This window comes from Thalassophryne amazonica, chromosome 9 (assembly GCF_902500255.1).
Source record: "Thalassophryne amazonica chromosome 9, fThaAma1.1, whole genome shotgun sequence".
NCBI lineage: Eukaryota > Metazoa > Chordata > Actinopteri > Batrachoidiformes > Batrachoididae > Thalassophryne > Thalassophryne amazonica.
The window spans coordinates 83,385,556-83,407,413 of NC_047111.1; the positions used below are offsets into that span (position 1 = coordinate 83,385,556).

General features: G+C 39.4%; 1 protein-coding gene across 6 annotated transcripts in view; it reads left to right on the top strand.

Annotated features, from left to right (window-relative positions):
* phldb1a (pleckstrin homology-like domain, family B, member 1a) overlaps positions 1 to 21,153 on the top strand; it is a 58,098-nt gene extending 36,945 nt beyond the window's left edge. For 4 of the 6 annotated variants that reach the window (XM_034178583.1, XM_034178585.1, XM_034178584.1 and 1 more), the window contains 11 exons: positions 2,788 to 2,901; positions 3,040 to 3,198; positions 3,323 to 3,463; positions 6,763 to 6,882; positions 6,962 to 7,001; positions 7,165 to 7,309; positions 7,618 to 7,708; positions 12,686 to 12,832; positions 13,187 to 13,406; positions 19,603 to 19,688; positions 20,134 to 21,153. In XM_034178583.1, coding sequence (XP_034034474.1) covers positions 2,788 to 2,901; positions 3,040 to 3,198; positions 3,323 to 3,463; positions 6,763 to 6,882; positions 6,962 to 7,001; positions 7,165 to 7,309; positions 7,618 to 7,708; positions 12,686 to 12,832; positions 13,187 to 13,406; positions 19,603 to 19,688; positions 20,134 to 20,274 — 1,404 coding nt within the window. In that variant the 3' untranslated portion in view covers positions 20,275 to 21,153. The remainder of the gene's footprint in view (positions 1 to 2,787; positions 2,902 to 3,039; positions 3,199 to 3,322; positions 3,464 to 6,762; positions 6,883 to 6,961; positions 7,002 to 7,164; positions 7,310 to 7,617; positions 7,709 to 12,685; positions 12,833 to 13,186; positions 13,407 to 19,602; positions 19,689 to 20,133) is intronic. The other 2 variants (XM_034178586.1, XM_034178589.1) reach the window with 2 other exon arrangements.
* The last annotated feature ends 705 nt before the right edge of the window (positions 21,154 to 21,858 follow it).

The window sequence follows — 21,858 nt, forward strand, 5'->3', positions numbered from 1 at the left end:
ATTATTGTCATAGCAAAATTTATGGTACCAGTATTGTTTTAGATTCTGACTGTGCTCCTTATATGTACGGATGGTGGATGCTACACAAAGGTTGCACTCTATATGTAGCTGTAATAACTGCTCTGACCTTGGCGATAGAGCAAGCTCTGGTTATATTTCATAATTAATAAAATGCACTGATGCAATGATAACCAGAGGCACACTCATTAGTTATGGAGCTGCACACACACACACACACACACACACACACACACACACACACACACACACACACACACACACACACACACACACACACACACACACACACACACACACACACACACACACACACACTGCAGCCTGCGTCAGCTTGTGTCCTGTTTATTTTTAATATTGTGCATGTAAGACTTGCAGTGGCAATTCCCTACAGATCCACATATGTGTGTTTGTGCAAGAGTGGTGCCTGCCACAATTACAACAATTGATAAGAAGGACCTGCTTAGTGGTTTCCAATGCTGGATAAGGCACATTTTTTGGTTGACAGACATTTTGGCCATTTAGCATAACTGTAACAATCATCTATTGCAGCATCATCTCAAAAAGCTGCACTTAGTAGATGACATTGCGTTAGACAACTGGCTGAAATCTAACCACGTTGACATCCATCACCAGAAAATGCCACGCAGATCCTTCATATGGGTGCCATAATTGCAGTAGGGCCTCAGCGTAAATCGTCTACCATGATATCATCCAATTGTGAACACTTGAGAAAACTTTGTAGTAGATTGTTATAGTTATGCTGATTAGCTTAATTGTAACTACACTGACCAATAAAAAATATGACTTATCCATCACCAGTGCTACATGGCTACCTTGTGTCAATCATTGTAACTGTGGCAGGTCACCAGATTTGTGAAAACTTGCATATACATAGATTTGTAGTGAATTCTCATGCCTCCTTGCACAATTTCCCCCAAGATTTCTGGAAAGTTTTGATTTTGGCTTTTTATTACTGAACTATTCAACTTTTGTGGCCCGATTGGTAGTAAAATTATAAGACTAATCTGCCAGCTCTGTATACAATACAATTTACAAATAAAAGACCACTAATGCAAGAATATTTAATAAAATCATCACATAAGGGAGCAATGTACAGTAGTGTTCAGAATAATAGTAGTGCTATGTGACTAAAAAGATTAATCCAGGTTTTGAGTATATTTCTTACTGTTACATGGGAAACAAAGTACCAGTAGATTCAGTAGATTCTCACAAATCCAACAAGACCAAGCATTCATGATATGCACACTCTTAAGGCTATTAAATTGGGCTATTAGTAAAAAAAAAGTAGAAAAGGGGGTGTTCACAATAATAGCATGTGGCATTCAGTCAGTGAGTTCGTCAATTTTGTGGAACAAACAGGTGTGAATCAGGTGTCCCCTATTTACGGATGAAGTCAGCACCTGTTGAACATGCTTTTCTCTTTGAAAGCCTGAGGAAAATGGGATGTTCAAGACATTGTTCAGAAGAACAGCATAGTTTGATTAAAAAGTTGATTGGAGAGGGGAAAACTTATGCGCAGGTGCAAAAAACTATAGGCTGTTCATCTACAATGATCTCCAATGCTTTAAAATGGACAAAAAAACCAGAGACACGTGGAAGAACACGGAAAACAACCATCAAAATGGATAGAAGAATAACCAGAATGGCAAAGGCTCACCCATTGATCAGCTCCAGGATGATCAAAGACACTATGGAGTTACCTGTAAGTGCTGTGACAGTTAGAAGACACCTGTGTGAAGCTAATTTATTTGCAAGAATCCCCCGCAAAGTCCCTCTGTTAAATAAAAGACGTGCAGAAGAGGTTACAATTTGCCAAAGAACACATCAACTGGCCTAAAGAGAAATGGAGGAATATTTTGTGGACTGATGAGAGTAAAATTGTTCTTTTTGGGTCCAAGGGCAGCAGACAGTTTGTGAGACGAGCCCCCAAACTCTGAATTCAAGCCACAGTTCACAGTGAAGACAGTGAAGCATGGTGGTGCAAGCATCATGATATGGGCATGTTTCTCCTACTATGGTGTTGGGCCTATATATCGCATACCAGGTATCATGGATCAGTTTGTATATGTCAAAATACTTGAAGAGGTCATGTTGCCTTATGCTGAAGAGGACATGCCTTTGAAATGGGTGTTTCAACAAGACAATGACCCCAAGCACACTAGTAAACCAGCAAAATCTTGGTTCCAAACCAACAAAATTAATGCCTCACAGATGTGAAGAAATCATGAAAAACTGTGGTTATACAACTAAATACTAGTTTAGTGATTCACAGGATTGCTAAAAAAGCAGTTTGAACATAATAGTTAAACAGGGGATATACTCAAAACCTGGATTAATCTTTTTAGTCACATAGCACTACTATTATTCTGAACATTACTGTAAGTAGTGCAGAGATATTCACCTCAAGCAGTGAAACTGAGGTTGAAAAACAAAAACCAATGCAGGAACCAGGAAGTCCTTGTGTCACTTCATGGAGATCATATGACTGGGGTACATTGCATGTGTTGTGTGCAGTATGCCATGTGAAGGTAGAAGTTGCATGACTAGAGTTGGCTGCCTGAACTCACATGCTTGCACAATTGCTCCATTTGAGTTGAAAACAATTCATTGTAGAACATAGAAAAACTTTCTGGGATGTGCTATAGTATGGCTGTCCTTGATCATCACTTTTCTTAGTCAGTCTGTGTGACCTTCTACAGTGTTGAGTTTTGCCTTCATAATTGAGTGTTTTGGCTGTTAATGCAGGAGTACCTCAGGCTGTCTGATGTCTATAAGATGTATGGAAATGCCTCTGTGCAGCCTCCTCCTGCTGCTCTCCACTGCCTGTCTCTCGCTGTCGCTCCGGCTCTGCATTGTGAGGTAGAAACTCTGTCTGCTCAATGCTGAACCCACCGAAGAACACAAAATCTCCTGGTAATGTTTTCTGCTCTCTCTCCTCTTTGTAACTGTCATGCATCGTTGTTCTCTTGCTTTCTCTTTGTGGATGTCTGTGTGAAGGAGTACATAACGGTCAGTCAGTTAAACCAGATCTTTGGGATGCAGAGAACCAATCCACCTTCTTCCACCTCTGTTCCATCTTTCACACTTGTGGCGTCTGACTCTGACTTCTCGTGCCGCTCGGCTGCATGCACGTCCTCCTGCTTTCTATCTGCTCAGGTTTGTTGCTCTTTGCGAGCGTATAGGATTCCCATTATTAAGATGGTTTTTGCACACTGACCTGCGCCATGCTTGTGATGCCGATGCTTCACTGCTCCTTTCTCCTTTGGCTTGATGCTTTTAGAGCCAGCCTGAGCTGAGCAGGAGCATTCTGCCTCCTATTAACCTCGAGCGCTGGTACCAGGAAATCATGGCTGCTGGAGAGCCTCAGTCATGTCCTCCACCACTGCCTGCAAAGTCTTTTTCCACACGCAGACACGGGCAGGTAAAACCCACCCTGCTTTATCACCTCCTGTTTCCTTTTCCCCTGTTTTAAGACAGAAATAATGTGTTCATGAGCATGTTTGGAAAGATCTATAATGATGTGAACATATTGTCAGCATCAGTATCTGCTTTTTCTCTTTTTCAACAGAAACATCAAAGGTGATCTGCACTTTGTGCACATCACTGAGGCTGTTTTGTGTCAAAATGTTGCAAAATAAAACATAAATGTAGCTCTGATCTCACCGTGTGGACACTAATGGACCACAGTCATTGCCAAAATAAATCATATCACTCTTCTCAGTTCAAAGCACTGCTCATCAATGAAATCATCTGAACATGCAACTGGCCAGAAAAAAAGTATGAAGTTGGCCACCTTTAACTAAATCTGTGATATTTTTCTCCACTCAACTACCTCTATTTGTATGAGTTGACAGCCCTCTAGTGGACACAAAATAGGTAGTACACATGTCTCTCCTATTGCCAAAGTATTTTTTTAAGAGATGTAACCCGAAACTGTGATGAATTCAGACTGTTTAAGAGTTATATAACATGGTTTTGAAATATTGAAATTGAAATAAAACAAACAAACAAAAATCCATTGGTACACACAGAATGTTGCTTTGTCAGTGATCAATAGTGTCATTAACAAAATGATCAGTGAGATGTTCTGTCAAAAAAGTAACAATTAAAACCCACTGTATTATTGTGTACGCAGCATACAAAACCTGAGATGAAGTATGAAGTCCACATCAGAGAGGACTCTGGAGCTGTTCTGCAGGACAGGAATAATTAAATTACACTTACTTTTTTTTTTTTATCAAGGTCCCCAGTTCAACATGAAGCTGAGCATAAATGGGAGTAGCTACAATGTGAGAAAATATTTTGAAATTGTCCCTATATCGCCTGAAATGGCAGTTATTGGTTACTGTTGTGAGGCAGCACAGTGTTGTAAGCAGTTAGTATACTTACATCCTGAGGAGGAGGTCCCTAGAATGAGGTTCGTCTGTGATACCATCTCCTATTATATATGGAATTACATCAGGAAGGGCATCCGGTGACGGTGTAAACCTTACAATCCATACCAGATCTACTGTGGTGACCTCGAGAAAAACCGAGGAAGCCTAAAGAAAATACATTGTGTTTTACATTAAATGACATCATGTTGTCAACATTTGCTTCTAACTTTAAAGAGTAAAATGTTTTAATTCATGCAAAAACAGTGATTGCTTTGAATTGATGTCCTAAAATAATAAAAACATGTGTCACCCTTAGGTGGTGAGTACGTTTTAGGTTTTATAGACACTGTCATGTGCACCTCAACAAAGTGCCAAGTGAGAATGAGGGGTCAAATGTTAAGCAAAGATACCTGTTCACTGTGAAACATGTCTATGTCTATTACCAATTTTGTATGCCTGATTGTCCACAGTTTCTATGTGGGGGGGAATTGGATACCCAATTGGGGCCTGAAATTGGAAATTTTTAAACATATTCAGAAAATTCATGACATCAGGATAAATTCTGATCCTAAGGGCCCTGTCCCACTGGCGTTTAGGAGGATTTGCGTATGGATTGCGCACAAAATTGGCCCATATTCGCCAAACATCCGCAATATCCGTGTAACATGCCTGTATGAATCGGCTGTCATCCGAACACGCCCGTGATCATCCGCAGAGGCACGCATGTCCGCGGCCATCCGCCTCACATACTCCATACATACTCAATTCATACACAATACATACTCACTCTATGCGCTGTTTATCTGCCGTTAACTGCTGATATCCACAACTGACAGGGATTTGCGGCTTGGCAGTGGACTGGGACAATGTGTTAAACAGATATATTGCGTGCCCATCATGTCCACATCACAAACTAAAATAAGTTGTAGCGAATGCATACAGATTGGCCACGAATAAAGCGGTTTTATTACATCTGCTTTGCAGCTGATTTGCGGACAATCTGTGAATGCATAACAAACACGTCACATAAACCCAAAGTACTGTATGTGGCAGAAAATTACATACCTGCCAGTCAGTGCCGGTCCGGCTGTGTGAATCCACAAAGACATAGCTGCTGCAATCCAGGACTTTTATTTAACACCAACAAAAGGAAGAGTTGCTGTTTACCCACAACTCACTCAAAAAAAAAAAAAAAAAGAAACACTGTCTCACACCCGGAGCAGCTTCCCCCCTCCCGCTCCCCAAACTCATGAACAGTTAACCCTCGCATGACAAAATGAACATTAACTCTGTGATCAACTTGTCCAAGTCCAGCAATTGCTCCAGAGGCTGTATTGTTGGTGTGAATAGTGATGCCAATGGCCCAAGTGCGCTTCTTTTATGACCACAATGCAGATGCCATGCACGCGCAACACGTGCGCGATGCATTCATAATACACCCGTAATACTGCCGTGATAATCTCAATGTGTTGGATCAGTTTCCTCACTACATGCGTTATATAACCGTGATTGTTCATCATATATTCGCTATATATTATTAATATATGCGTAATTCATACTGGGACATTTGTAGTTTTTGGCCATTTTTGTTGCAGACGACAACGAACGCCCGCAATCTGTATACTCAATTCATGCGCAATTAATCCTCTCCCCAGTGGGACAGGGCCCTAAGAAAGAGATTTAATTAGTGCAGATTGGGGGTAATGTTGTGGAAAAGTAGGTGAAAGTGGACAACAGCGTACAGTATGCAGTAATTAGGATCTACTGTACTCCTGATTTTTCTCCACAACCTGAAACCCATGAAAAGCATCTGTGCTATTCAACAGAAGACATTTTTGAGATTGTAACAGAGAATTTTGGCTTTTTGGAAAAGTGTGGAGAAGACGTGGTAAGAGGAAAGAGTTACAAATGAGTAGGTAACAGTAAGGACTACAATTACATACAAATTTTGGCTGTGATTAAAAAATAAAAAACAAAAATTGGCACAATTTGACTGCAGCATTGCAGTCAACTACAGGAGACAGCTACACCACATGAAATGCTCACTTCACAGAGTACCTTGTGGTAAAGCTAAAACTCCATGTTAGGATTCGGGTTATAGGAATTATAAGCGGGTCAGGACAAATTTGTATTTATTTGTTTTTTGGGTTTTTATTGCAGCTATGATGTTACATGCGGGGGGGTGTTGTGCAGTGAAGTAGGTGTGTCATGTACAAAGGCGGTGTGTCTTTTGCAGTTTGCCATTGCTTTTATGTTACTTTCAAGATGACGGCAAACTCAGAACTTCTGAGTTCTGAAAATATTAAACTGGCTTCTATTTTGTCCCGTCGTCCGTCCCCCCCAGCTGCTGAAGTCCAAATCAGAAGGTGAGGTTGGCCAGGCAGCATTGTGTGCACGTGTCTGCAGCTCTGCAGCTCCTCCACAATCCAGTGGACACAGTCTGGAGAAGAATGCACACACTAAGGTGACACTTCAGAGAGGGTGAGAGAATCATAAAGTTTGCATGTGCTTTGTTTAATGACGCCCTCTGTGTGTGTCCTCAGGATTTGCAGCTAGTTTTGGACACCCGGAAGCAGAACAAAGGTGCGTGTGGAGGTCATGATCATATAATTTCAGACAGGAAACATTTCCTCAAATTTTCAACAAAGGTTTTTCCACCAGTTTGCCACATATGTTGGTTGTAATTGTAATCACTGACACTAGAGGGAGCTGTAAGTCTGTTACAGCTTCTCTCCTCTGCACACAGATCCTTCTCCCATGGTCCATCACTCCATCCTTCATCACCACTCACCATCGTGTGGAGCCCAGGCGTACGACACACTGAGCCTCGAAAGCTCAGACAGCCTGGAGACCAGCGTCTCCACCGGCAACTCCGCTTGCTCCCCGGAAAGGTGAGAGGCTGAAAAAGGAGGAGACAGTACTGTTTCCATGGGAACACCCAAGTCTGCCCCGACGACAGAAGAGGGGTCACTGGGCTTTGTTCCTGTGACAACATGTGTTGTAATACAGACTGTCTGCTCCCTTGACTGCTTGTACACTGGCTGTTGCCATGACAACTTCTTCACTTTATGAGTAAAAAATAAAATAAAAAAGCTGAAAGGGCCAATTTTGTGGTAGAACTCCCTCACTGAGCACTTTTGGTGTTTGTTGACTTGTCGTAGGCGTCTCATCACTCTGTCCTTCTCTTCGCATGTTTTAGTCCCAGCGGGCTTGAAGCACAAAGGATAGAGGAGATGGAGAAGATGTTGAAAGAGGCGCAGCAGGAAAAAGCCCAGCTGATTGAGAACCGAGTAAGTGTTCCCGGACTGTTCTCAGGCTGAAGAGTTTTTAAAAGAAAATATACTACACAACCAATTTCCCTCTTTTTCTAAAATAAATAAATAAAAGTAGAAAATAAAAATGTTCAAACAAAAACCTCATATTTGCAACCTATTAAGTTTACTATTTAATTCAAACAAAACAAAAGCATGTTAAATTTAAGCCCTACAAGCAGTTACTTGGAATCGCATTGTAATATACGTTAATTTAAAACCAAGAAACGTGATCCTCTGTCCAAATGTTTCCTTCACTCTTTAATCTCCAAGTTTGATTTGATTTATTTGTGGCAACTGGCAACCCCAAACAAATCAAATCAGATAAAAAGTGGGGTAGGCAAAACAAACAAATACAAAACAGGGGAAAGAGCATATTAATAAAAAATGAATTAAAAACAAATAAATACATTACAATGAATAGAGAAGAACAAACATTTAGTTGATACAAAAAAAAACTATGAAATATTATTTGGTTATGTAAACAAAATAAAAACATTGACTTGACTGATATTTTTCTACAAATCAGCAGTCACATGTTTCTGTTTAATTATGGTTTTTAATGTTTTTCTACATTAGTGTGTGGGCTTGGGACAGTGCCCAGACTGCAGAGTCACTCCATATGGACTTGGTTAAACCGAGTCAGTAATAATGTCAGCAAAAAGAATAAAACTTTATTAATTATCACTCACTCATCTTCAACCGCTTAGACCAATTAAGGGTGGTGGGGTGGCTGGAGCCTATCCCAGCAGTTATAGATGCGAGGTGGGGTACACCCTGGACAGGACGGCAGTCTGTCACAGGGCTCATTATTAATTATAAAAGAAGGAAATGAAAATGTAAAATACATTTTTTGTCTATTTTGTAAAAAGTAATGAAACTTTGTGGAGCTATAAAATCTGGTTACTTTGTAGGTTGACATCCAAGTGCATGATTCCACTAAGACAACAAACAAGGTAATATGATAATCAGCAAATAATGAATTCATCAATACAATGCTCTTGTCAAACCACAGGATTGTGCAACCAAAAGTATAGTGTAGTGAGACACTATGTTTATTCAGGTTAGTCTTTATTGCTGAACACTCATCTTTATTACAATAGCCAAGTAGCCTCTGTGTGCGTGCTTGTATGGCTTCAATTACGAAAAAACCGGGGAGAGCTGACATTTGCTGTTTGGCAAGCTTATGTATTTTAGGTCAAGGATGAATGATGAAAAAACAGAAAGTTGATAGGACAAACATTTTCAGAGAAATCAGCAATTTTACTAACCAATAAACAATGGATGCTGTGCTGAAAAGCACTATGAGAGTTTGAGGTTTTGAGGTTTTAAATGTTATTGTGGTTTATGTTAGTTTAACAGTGTTGTTAGTGTTTGGTTTTGGCAGTTTAAATAAGTCTCATGTTGCTATTACCATGAGTGACTTAAGTTTCATGTTGGTACCATGAGTGAAATATTTAATGGTTTTAATGTCTTCAGCCACTGTCTTTGTTTGTCAAATTAAAACCACCTGCTTATAGCAGCTGTGAATGCTGCTAACTACTTTCTGGACTCATGCCATTCCAGCAGGGGGCGGTACACCCTCTTTATATTAAAAGCATAAGCGTGGTAAAGTTCAATCTAAGTACATAATATAATTGTAAATACTTTAGAAATACATGGATGACACAAGAAAGCGAAAACACTTATTTCCATTGTGGTCCATTTAAAAAATAAGATGACAAAACATAAGTAAAAATAAAATAATAGTGTATATGATAACACGAACCTAAACAATTTATAAACACATAAAGACAGTAAGTTAACATTTAAAAAATAATTAATTAACAGGAAATAGAATGGGTGAGTTCTTCTAGAAATTGTTGAGTTCTAAAAAAACATTCTGGACTCACACACCATTCCAACTCATTTACAAGCTTTGCTTAATTTATTACCAGCCTCACCCACAAAAAGTCAGCTACTTATTTTATAAACACTACCCAATCTCCAGCCTGTGGATCCCCACAGGCAGCACACTAGTTATGAATTACTTGACATCTAGACATTTTTTAAAGCCCTGCTGTTGTTAGTGTGTAGGTCCAAAATTTGTAATTTTCACTCAGTTTGAACTGGACATCCTAAATCATCATGTCTCAGACAAGTTTGAATTTGAGCACAATCATGTTTCACCAAAACCTTCCAAGGGCCGCCCACTTTATGTAGGACACACTGTTGATTGTTGTAATTTGCAGCCAATCTGTTCTGTGTACAGCTGATCCTGTCAGATCTCAGAACTAAAGCAGAGTAGGTCCTGATTAGCACTTGGCTCACAGACCACTTGAGAAGAATATAATTAATCTGCTGTGGTGAAAGGAAGCAGCCAAATGGCAAACAACAATAACTGATTATTGTAATTTATTACTTCCAGCAGCCATAGGGTTTTTTTGCAGGCTTTTTCATATCCCTACTGTAACCAATCAGCCACAAATAAATAAATATCAAAAATATCAATACTTTGTCTGTAAAATTATAAATCTTACAGCTTAAAATTTGCAAATCAGAACTGCCAATATTCTATTTACCCAAGTCCCAAAGTGATTGTACTTTTTAGATTAGCAACACGCCTGGTTGTTTTTATTGACACACTGTCAGACCACAAAAGATGCTTCAGTCAGTAAAACTCGATTTATCTACAGAAGTGGTCAAACTCATACAAAGACAACAGAATGCTGAGGTATAAATTACTGCTGAGGGATGTTTGGGCACAAATGTGCATTCTTTTTTATTCCTGCAGATTTATTTATTTATTAGGCTTCAGATTTTAACCACCCACAAAGCACGGATCCATATGTTGTCAGACCTGTCCATAGGTTGATTTTTCTGTGTGTGCGTGTGTGTGCATAATAACTTGAGAATGACTGAGCTTTGAAAGATTACAGACACTGTGTGTATCAGGCTTGGTGGTCAGAAATGGCTGGACACAAATGCAGGACACAGACATGAAGGTCTGTATGTAAAAACGGTTTACTGAAACAGTAATCTGGGGCCGGCACACAAAAAGGCAGTCCAACAAGAGCAAAAGTACAACTAACATCAGCCTTGGGCGTGGTCGAGTTAACAGGCAGATGGTCATACACACACAGGGGTTAGCAGGATGAGGAAACACAAGGAACAGAGATGGAAGCGAAGGCACAGGGTGCATTGATCTGGTGAGGGACTCGTGCAAACAGTGAACTTTAAATACATCAAGGTGATGAGCTGCAGATTAGACACAGGTGTGTGTGGAAAGCACCAGAACAAGGGTGTGGCCAGACAGAGGGAAACACCCACCACCAAGCACCAAGAGAAAGACAAGAGAGATAGGGATAAAGAAAACCCAAGCAGGAAAGAGACCAGCAAAAGAACTAACATATAACAAAACCAATCAAACAAAATAACTAAACAAAGCAAGACAGGCAAACACAAAACAAAAATCCAAATCCTGACAGTGTGTACCTGCTGTTAAAAACCATTTGCATATGAAGGTTGTAAGTCAAGGTTATAGTGGCCACATCATCATATCTGTAGTTACATACCACCATGGGTAGGGTTCTATTAAACATCCGACAAGGAAGCTTTTAAAATTATTCCACTATTTGCACTATTTTTTGTCTTTATATTGTCTATAGTTAGAATCAGCTATATAAATATATCATGTATGCCATTATATAAATAATGAATGTTTATGGGTATTTTATTAATTCATAAATTTTTGTGCTCAACATATCCCTTTTCTGCCTGCTTCAATTTACACATCATTGCTTTGTATGCCTTGTGACTACAATGAAACGTATCAGCTCTGAAATATCACATCTCTCATGATCTTAAAATGACAATGTAGTCCGTAGCTGATGCCGTGCATTGACTTCTTCATGTACAGAATGCTGTCTGCTTTCCTCCGTCCAGCGAAAATTACAACAGAAATTTGTCGAGCTCTTCATCCGACAATCATTCTGATTCAACTAGAGACGTCATAGCGAGTACTGCAAATGGCTCCAGACGACTTACGGAGTACTGGATTTGTTTTTGTGTGAGAAGAATGAGCACCGTCCAGCTCGTTCAAATCGTGGTCTGTCACCAAAACAAACCCCGCCATATTTGTCTTTAAGCTAAGTACTGTCGCCATGCCAAAGTTTGTAAGATTGCTACTGTGAGCATGCGGCCTGTCAAAGCTTGAGTGCTGCATGCACTCAAATGCAATACGTAGTGTTTTTTTACATTAAGGTGGTCATGGCGTGCAATGATGCAAAACGTATGGAACCAAAATTGCATGGTAAATGGAACAAAATTGCAAATGGGACAAATTATCAATATCACATGATGAATCAAATCTATTTAGGTATTATATAAAAATTTCTCGTTAATCCTGCAAACATTTCAGCAAAGACAGCATAATTGCAAATGCAAAAGTTATAAATCCTTTTATGTAAGACAGTGCTGGTGTTTTTGAGTGTTATAACTGAAAACTTGATGCAGATATCTTGATTTTAAAAAAGGAAATTGGTGGACAGATGTGTTGCATCACCCATTCATTGAATGCAGATGCAGATGTTTGTTGTCGGCTGAGCAATGCACTGTAACGAGTGCTTGCTCTCATTGTCAGATGAATCGTCTCTTAGGATGGTCAAATGAAGTTACTGGAGTTTCTTTCACTTTGTTTTGTTTCTACATGGTGAAACAAAGTGGAACTGTATGTAAGCATCTGAAAGCTCCAAAGGATCATTTTACATCAGCAAAGCTTCCACACACTCACACTTTGGGGATAGATTTTACAAAACCCTCAGTCGGGACCTGAATTCTCGCGCGTCTCTTCTGACAGACGCTCACTTTGTATTGCAATATTTGCCTTCCATTAACGTATTCTCCCCATCTACCTTTTCCCACATTTTTGTCTCTTCTCTCCATCTGTTCCTCTGTCTTCTCTCCCAACTCTCCCAGGAGAGGGAGGTGCAGGCTCGGCGGCAGATGTTGGAGGAGGAGCGGAGGAGACGAGAGGAGGCCGAGAGGAGGTTGGAGGACGAGGCGGCCCACAGGCATAGGCTGGTGGAGGAGGAGGTGAAGATGAGAGAGAAACACTTCTCGCAGGTCAGTGGAGGAGCGGAAGGAGGCAATGACGGGGAGGAGAGACAGGAGAGGAGGGAAGGAGGTGGGGTTGAGACCTGGGGGAGAGGATAAGAGGAGAGGTGCTGAAGCAGATCAATGATTGTCAAGGAACAGAGAAAAAGGAGAGGGATGGAGGAGAAGAACAGAAAAGTGGGTGCTGCGTGTTGGGTGTAAAACATGATAACAAACAAATCGTTCCAGCTTTAATCTTGACTGATTGTATTTAGAGGTCTGCAAGTAAGTAAATATCCTCAAACTACCAAATGCTCATCCAATTAATCCATTACGTTCATGATCTCACACAGGCAGCAATAAAATGAAACGTCTTGTTTGCAGGCTCGTCCAATGACACGCTATCTGCCCAACCTGAAGGAGGAGTTTGACCTTCGTGCACATGTGGAGTCGTCAGGTCACAGCATTGACACCTGCCCTTATGTCATTCTGACCGAAAAAATGTGCAAGGGCCACCTGGTGAAGATGGGTGGCAAAATCAAATCATGGAAGAAGCGATGGTTTGTTTTTGACCGTCTCAAGAGGAACTTCTGTTACTACGTGGGTGAGGTGCTAAAGTTTACAAAAAAGTTTACAAAATGAAGATTTATACATTATATATTTGGGTATCAACCTTACAGCCTATCCACTCCCCCTTTAATATTCCACCCATTGTGATACTATAAATGAGGCTTATCTTTTGCAAATTTATTTAAAAAGAAACAAACAAGTAAGAAATTAAATGTACACAAGTATTCACAGCCTTTGCGCAAAACTTTGTTGATGAACTTTTGGCAGCAACTACAGCCTCAAGTCTTCTTGAATATGATGCCACAAGCTTGGTGCACCTATCTTTGAGCAATTTTGCCCATTCCTCTTTGCAGCGCCTCTCAAGCTCCATCAGGTTGGATGGGGAGCGTCTCTGCACAGCCATTTTCAGATCTCTCCAGAGATGTTCAGTCTAATTCAGCTCTGGTCTCTGGCTGGACCACTCAAGGACATTCAGAGAGTTGTCCTGAAGCCACTCCTTTGATATCTTGGCTGTGTGTTTAGTGTCATTGTCCTGCTGAAAGATGAACTGTCACCCCAGTCTGAGGTCAAGAGCGCTCTGGAGCAGGTTTTCATCCAGGATGTGTCTGTACATTGCATTATATTTCATGATCTGAGAGTCCTTCAGGTGCCTTTTGGCAAACTCCGGGCGGGCTGCGATGTGCCTTTTACTAAGGAGTGGCTTCTGTCTGGCCACTCTACCATACAGGCCAGATTGGTGGATTGCGGCAGAGATGGTTGTCCTTCTGGAAGGTTCTCCTCTCTCCACAGAGGAATGCTGGAGCTCTGACAGAGTGACCATCGGGTTCTTGGTCATCTCACTGACTAAGACCCTTCTCCCCGATCACTCAGTTTAGACGGGCGGCCAGCTCTAGGAAGAGTCCTGGTGGATCCGAACTTCTTCCATTTTTGGATGCTGGAGGCCACTGTGCTCATTGGGCCTTCAAAGCAGCAGAAATGTTTCTGTATCCTTCCCCAGATTTGTGCCTCAAGACAATTTTGTCTCAGAGGTCTACAGACAATTCCTTTGACTTCATGCTTGGTTTATGCTCTGACATGCACTGTCATGCACTTATATGTAGACAGGTGTGTGTCTTTTGAAATCATGTCCAGTCAACTGAATTTACCCCAAGTGGACTCCAACTAAGCTGTAGAAACATCTCAAGGATGATCAGTGGAAACAGGATGCATCTGAGCTCAATTTTGAGGTTCATAGCAAAGGTTGTGAATATGTATGTACATGTGATTTCTTAGTTTTTTTTTTTAATTTGCAAAAGTTTAAACAAACACACACACAAACAAAACAAAAGGGATTTCTTGGTTTACAAATTGGTTCACTTAAAAAAACTAATTTGAGAAATTATTACGTGAAATGCTTGACTGCTTCAAAATGTAACAAAATATGAATTGAACAATGTTTTTGGAGAACTGTTCCCTCTTCATGATATACAAAATAAAATAATTGCTTTAGAAATTGTTTACTATTTTGAAACACAAAACAAGATGCTCAAAACACCACAATAGTGACATTTAGTGGACAGCGATGATTGTTTTATTCAAAAATAATTTGCAGTTGTAACGACAACAGCAACAGAAACTTAAATGAAATAATTACTTCAAAAAATATACATTGTTTCAAAATGCTTGAAACACTAAATCAAACACTTTAGAAAAGGATTCACTGTTTGATTATGCTCAAATTACGAAGTAAATATAATGTTTCTGAAATGGCTGTTTCAAAATACTAAATCATTTACTTTGAAACATAATTCATGATATTAAATCACTCAGAATAATGTTTCAAGATGTTCAAAACATTATAATGATGACAGTGGGGATTCGCTTGTTCAGAAAAAGTTTTGCTGTTTTGAAACATTGAACATCAACAATAGCAACACAAAAAACTCCAAAAACGACTACTTAAAATGTTAAATGTTTCAAAACTGCAGGAAAAAGAAAATTGCTTTAGAAAACTATTGCACAAGCACATAGAGCACAAACGTTCGCCAACACTAGTTTCCAATTCTACAAATTCTTACCTTGGAAAAGATTTTCAAGGTCAAAATCTTGTTAGAAGTGGCTTTTCATAAGCTAAAAAAGGGCTTTTCAATATCAAAATATCAAATATGTGCTAAATCCACAATACAGATCAGATGTGGATCATAATTTGTCTATTTACTGAGAGTTCCAGTTTGCACCTCACTGTCACAAATGAGTGATTGAGGCATCTTTTTTGACAGAGTTCTGAATTTTTGAAAATTCATTCAATGTTAAAGATAGAGATTTTTCCAGTTATCCAAGATTTTTCCTGACTTTGACCTATGACTTTGAAAACTGAATCAGTCCTTCCTATCAGGATATGAATCTTCTGTAAAAAGTTCATAATGATATATGAAAAATTGTGGGCTCCACATTGTTAAAAACAAACAAACAAACAGACAGACAAACAAACAAACAGGGGTGAAAACTAACCTCTTCCAACTTCATTGAGGCAATGAGTCACTGTTTCAAAACAAGTAAAACACCAATTGGAGTAGTCATTCATTCAGAAAAATATTCAGTATTTTTGAGACACGGACCATTATGATGGTGACATCCTGGTGGACCCACCCCCACACACACACAAACAAAAATGATTCTCTGGCTGCTTCCCTGTCTGCAGTTTTAGCCGAACGCTGCTGTATTAAGTTTTTTTATTGGCACTGAGGCAAGAGCTTGTTGAGGGAAAGTTTAACTACTAAAGTTTATTTTATATAAAGTTCAGAACTTTTAGTTTCTACTGAACTTCACCTGTGGGCTTTTTCAGCGTCTCTTCCTCCCGTTTGGCACCTTCGTGCCTCTGAGGCCTGTGTTAATTACTCCTCAATGTCCTCTGCACTGTCAGGACTAAACAGGATGGTGCAGAGTTTTAATCATGTAACTTATAATAAGTTTTTTGTGATTCTCCGTAAAGGCTCGTAATGGTTTTTTGCTTCAGGCCTGGGGCCTCATTTCAGATTAAAGTGATCAAACCGACGTCCTCACATAGAATGCACTCAGATGTGGCGTTTATATTCTGAACTTTATGTAGAAAAGCTGCTGGCCCAGACCTGATTTATTCAGTTCAGCCAGCAGCGGTGCCGAGGCGATGAGAAGAACCTCTCGTTGTTTTACAAACCAGACTTCTGTCCCAAACACAGTTTATTCATCTGAAGCTCCAACACTAATTAAAGCTGCACTCAGTGTTCTTTACTGTGTTTATAATTCATGCCTGTCACGCCGGCCTCTGATTTTTCACTTCTGTCTCTGAATTATGCACGGGAGCCATTTCAGACATTTTTGACAATCAAGTTAAAAAAACGGAAGTATGTTTTCATTACGGATGCCCGCGCCGGCTCCTTTCTCCCCACTCCCTCACCTAGCCTTTTCACCCCCTCACTCCTGACGAAGATGATGGTGATGATGATGATGGTGATGAAATAAGATGCAATGCTTTCTCTAGATGTGTTTTTCTCGGGGAGGAGGCTAGCTCCTGGCTTGTTCGTGACTAATAAAACGAAGCTCACATTTCAAAAACATTTATCTCATTACTAAGCACATTTGACTTGTGGAAAAAGGAGAGCAGGAGACATTGTCAACCGAGTTTCAAAAGATTGCCTTTAATTATCAGTGGATGTTTGTTTCTTAGCCCCGGCTCTTTAGTGAGCACGAGAGAGATCAAAACAAAAGGACACTTTATTTGATTGGAATCCACAATTATGACAACTGATCTTAGACATTTTCATCAGTTCGGCAGCTTAAAGCATCCTCAGGCTTTTCATTTTTGCCGTGTGAATAAAATCAGAAATCCAAAGAGCAGATGCGCCGATATACAAAAGAACCATTTCTTTTCTCTTAAGTGGTGAGCCTTGCCCGGAGTCAAAAGGCCAAAGAGAGAGAAAAGAAAATTGAGAAAGTATGACAGAAGAAAACAAGTCAAATTAAGAAGTTGGCAAAGACTTCAGGCATATGTAGCTTGAAATAGACTCACTATTTCAATTACTTTTTATTCAGGCACAGTGCTGCTCATATCTATTCATGGAATGATAGTGCTGAAAAAAGATGGGAAACCTTTCAACTTTAAAACCATCTTGTTGCGGCAATCCACATGATCTAAAGTGATGTGTAAACTCCATTTATGGAATTATTCTGATTAATAAATATTACTACTATTTTTACACAAGCAACATTATACAAAACACAAAAATTATACAAATAACTTGCTTATTTAAAGTAATTAAATTAACATCTTACCATTTATTCAAGTTTTATTCATTCAAAGTATCAGTTATTGAAATGCTGAGGAAGATTTGCCTAAATTGCCATCTAGAACTTTCAAGAAGAATCACATATTATAACAAAAAATATTTTGTTTTGAACAAATGTCCTGAAACCACTATGTTTGTGATTTGTGTCTCTCCTGTATTAGCTTTGCACAGCATTTCACGGTTTAGGTGGCTCTAGAGTGGAGCTTGATTGGGTTTAGCACCCACCCCTTCCAAAAAAAAAAAAAAAAAAAAAAAAAAAATCCAGTAGTCCAAGTGTAGCGGGCCACCAGAAAACTGACATTTACCATTCAACACCATGTTTTCGGCTCCAGATCTTCACATCCTCTGACTGATCTGGTTGCTCCCAGTTTCCATAACACCCATGCGATTGCCTCAGTGCACTGCACAGGAATCATCTGAGTGCATGCATTCCACGCACATTATGCAAGATGTGTTATTTCTTTTAATTCTTCTGCTTGTTTCAATATGTTAGCATGAGTAAAACTGGATGTTGTCCTTGTCAAACAACTCTGTCCAGGAACCAGAACCTGGTGACACTGAAAAATAAGGATGACAGTCCAGCATTCAGAAAGCATGAATGAGAACAGTGGCATTTAAAATAAATAAATAAAAGCAAACTGTGTTTATTGCTAGCTGTGTTGATTTTGTTGTTCTGTCTGTTGGGGTGATTGTTATGATTTTTAAATAATTACTAATGTTATTTTCATCTGTTGTGTATTGTTTGTAGGGAACACTTACTCACTCACTCATCTTCAACTGCTTACTCCAACTGAGCATCACGGGGGGCTGGAGCCTATCCCAGCAGTCATAGGGTGTGACATGGGGTACACCCTGGGGACAGGACGCCAGTCTGTTGCAGGGCCACATATTGACAAACAAACACATTCACACCCGCACATACACCTACGGACAATTTAAAGTTTTCAATCCACCTAACCTGCATGTCTTTGGATGTGGGAGGAAGGCGGAGTACCCTGAGGGAACCCACGCAAACACAGGGAGAAGATGCAAACTCTACACAGAAAGCCCACATGTGGGAATCGATTCCATGACCTTCTTGCTGTGAGGCAACAGTGCTGACCAATAAGCCACCGTTGCCCTTTGTAGTGAACACGCACTAACTCAGTCATCTTCAACTGCTTAGTCCAATTAAGGGTTGCAGGGGGCTGGAACCTATCCCAGCAGTCATAGAATGCGAGGTGGGGTACACCCTGGACAGGACGCCAGTCTGTTGCAGTTGTAAGGAACACTTGAAATTTAATTCATATATTTGCTATAAATTCTGTAACCTGATTAAAAGCCATGACCCACCATGAAAAATCCCCTGGAGCCGCCAGTGTATCAATGCGCATGATGTTCACTGTGTACACTAAAGAACTTCACCTTCTGACCGCCTAAAGCTGAAACTTTTCTACCACAGACACAACTACAGATTTAACTCTATAACACATCAGCAACAAAGACAACATATTCTAACAACACCTTTCCTCTATTCATCAAGTTTTATTTGAAATATTTTTTTTTTTGTGCTGGCTCCTATTTATTAATAAAACATGCACAATTATTTCTACACAAACACATGTGGCCGATAAGGAATGTGGTTCATTTTGTTTATTGGTCTTGGGAATATTTTCTAAAAAATTTTAATTATTCAGTGGATCCAAAAATGTAAATGTGATTGCTCAAAGGCATATGTTTGTATACAATATTTTAATATAGGCTATGTGTCAGCTGTTCTTCTTTATGAACCTAGTTTCAAAAATCATTCATAGATTTGCTACAAAGACACTTGCTGCAGATGTATTTTCATTTCACAAAAAAAAAAACTAAAAAGGTCTTGTTATTGCATCAGTATTAAGTGCAATACTTTGTATATCTTAAACTTTTATCTGTTTCTCCTCACAGACAAGCATGAGACCAAGCTGAAAGGGCTCATTTATTTTCAGGCTATTGAAGAGGTTTATTACGACCACCTGCGCAGTGCCACAAAGGTAACCGCAGTATTTATTAACACTACAAAATGTTACTAAATGCATTATAATCTTAGTATGGATTTTATTGTTTTTAATGTATGTATGACACAAGTTTAAAAAAAGGGTTCATTTCTGAAATGCCAATTAGATGTTCCTGTATTTTAAAGCAAGAATTGTTAATAAAGGTACTGAGCTCTAACTTTACTAATTACAGTCTGATATTTTCAACAGTTTTTGGAGCCATCAATGCAATTGACTTTAGAGTGTATAGAGCAGTTTTAATACACAGCAGCAATAGTTTGTTTGTTTTGATTAATTAATCGTGATGTGTGTGTGTGTGTTTGTCTTGAAATGCATTGATTTTATGTTTTAAGCATTAGTAGCAATGGTGCAACAGGTGCAGCTTTCTGCCTTTGTCACTAACCCCCCCCCCCCCCCCCCCCTTTCCTCTGTGATCCTCCAGAGTCCAAATCCATCTTTGACCTTTTGTGTGAAAACTCATGACCGCCTTTACTACATGGTGGCTCCATCCCCTGAGGCCATGAGGATCTGGATGGACGTCATAGTAACGGGTGCTGAGGGCTACACGCAGTTCATGAGCTGAGGGACCACCAGGGGAAGGGGGGTGGGAGGCAGATGTGTCGGATACAGACACCTGCAACCTCAATGATCTCTGCCGCCTGGAGCCGAACCTATTATAAGCAGGATTACAGCGTGTAATGATCTGAAACCTCACTGGTGACAAAGGTCAAAGAAATTCTGAGGTGTGTTCATCTTTCTGAAGTTAAACGCCGACTAACTCAAACACACTGAGTTTGTCTCACCAAAGCGGATTAATGATAAAGTGGCTAAAGAAGAAACACTGAGGATTTCTTATTCTTCATACAAACTGTTTTCACCGCTGAGGCCAATCTGCACCTGCTGCGTTAACTAACTGATGTGTCCTCTTTTCACATTTGAAGAGTTCATTTGCAAAGCAAACATACGTAGACATTAAAATAAATAAATAAATAAAATAAATACATAATTAAAATGCTTTAAAAACAGATTTATTTTACAGATTTTTTCAAAAGCAACAAAACATTTTTTGTAATAATTTCTGCAACAGCTGCATCTCTTTTTACAAATGAACTATGTTCTTTACTCAAGCTCCTTATAAAAAGTGTTTCATGCCACTATGCAACGATGATCATCAACGCAGTAAACATTTTACATAGTGAACATGCAGACACTAATAAATCAAGATTCTCATTTGAGACATTGCTTGCTGCCAAATACTGAATTTTTCATTCTGCATTTTACAGTTTACAAAACTTTTTTATATATTGTTTCAAAGCAAACAGCACAACATTATTTAATGTTTTTTTTTAATATATATGTATATTTATTAGCATTTTAATGAAATGTACACTTGAAATTATAGTCCTATATCATTACTGTCAAAGTAACATGTAGTTCTATTAATAAAAAAGGTTGGTGTATGTGTTGGTTTTGTTCTTGATAAAGTGGTAATTTGTTTCTACCTGAATACAAATCAGTTCTTTGTTAATTAGCCTTTCCTCACAAACACACCATTAATTATCAGCTTTCTTTAAACAACCTCGTGCACCTTAATGAGATACTTGTGTTGCTGATTACTACAGAACACACAATCGGTGAAGTGCATATTGTCTCTTTGTATAAGAACAGGCAGGTGATATAATGAGTCAACTGATCGTTAACACCAATTATCCACAGACGATGCTCCAACACTGCTGAAATCTCAGCCGATAGATCACACAGTGTAATTAAAAATGTGGATCGACCTCTGCCAGACAGGCCGTGTGGAAAGAAGAAAATCATGAAATGACATGCAACCTAATAAGTATGATTCAACTGTGAGAAATCTGATATCATGTAAAGTAAAAAGAAAAAAACCCCTGCAAAACAATTTCCTCCATTTGTACAAGCTCTCACATGCTTTCCTGAACGATATCAGAAATATGTTCATGCCTCTTTTAGTCCGTATCATGGAACACTCAGACAGACAACAGGTAGCGCCACAGCTGTGTGATTAATTTATTTAATCACTGGAATATTTAACAGATGCTTGAACTTACACAGCTCCTGACAAGTACAACTCAGCCCCGTTCAGCGCTCAGCTGAAGAGTTTTCATTCCTTGCTTTGTAGCAAAAACACTTTACATCT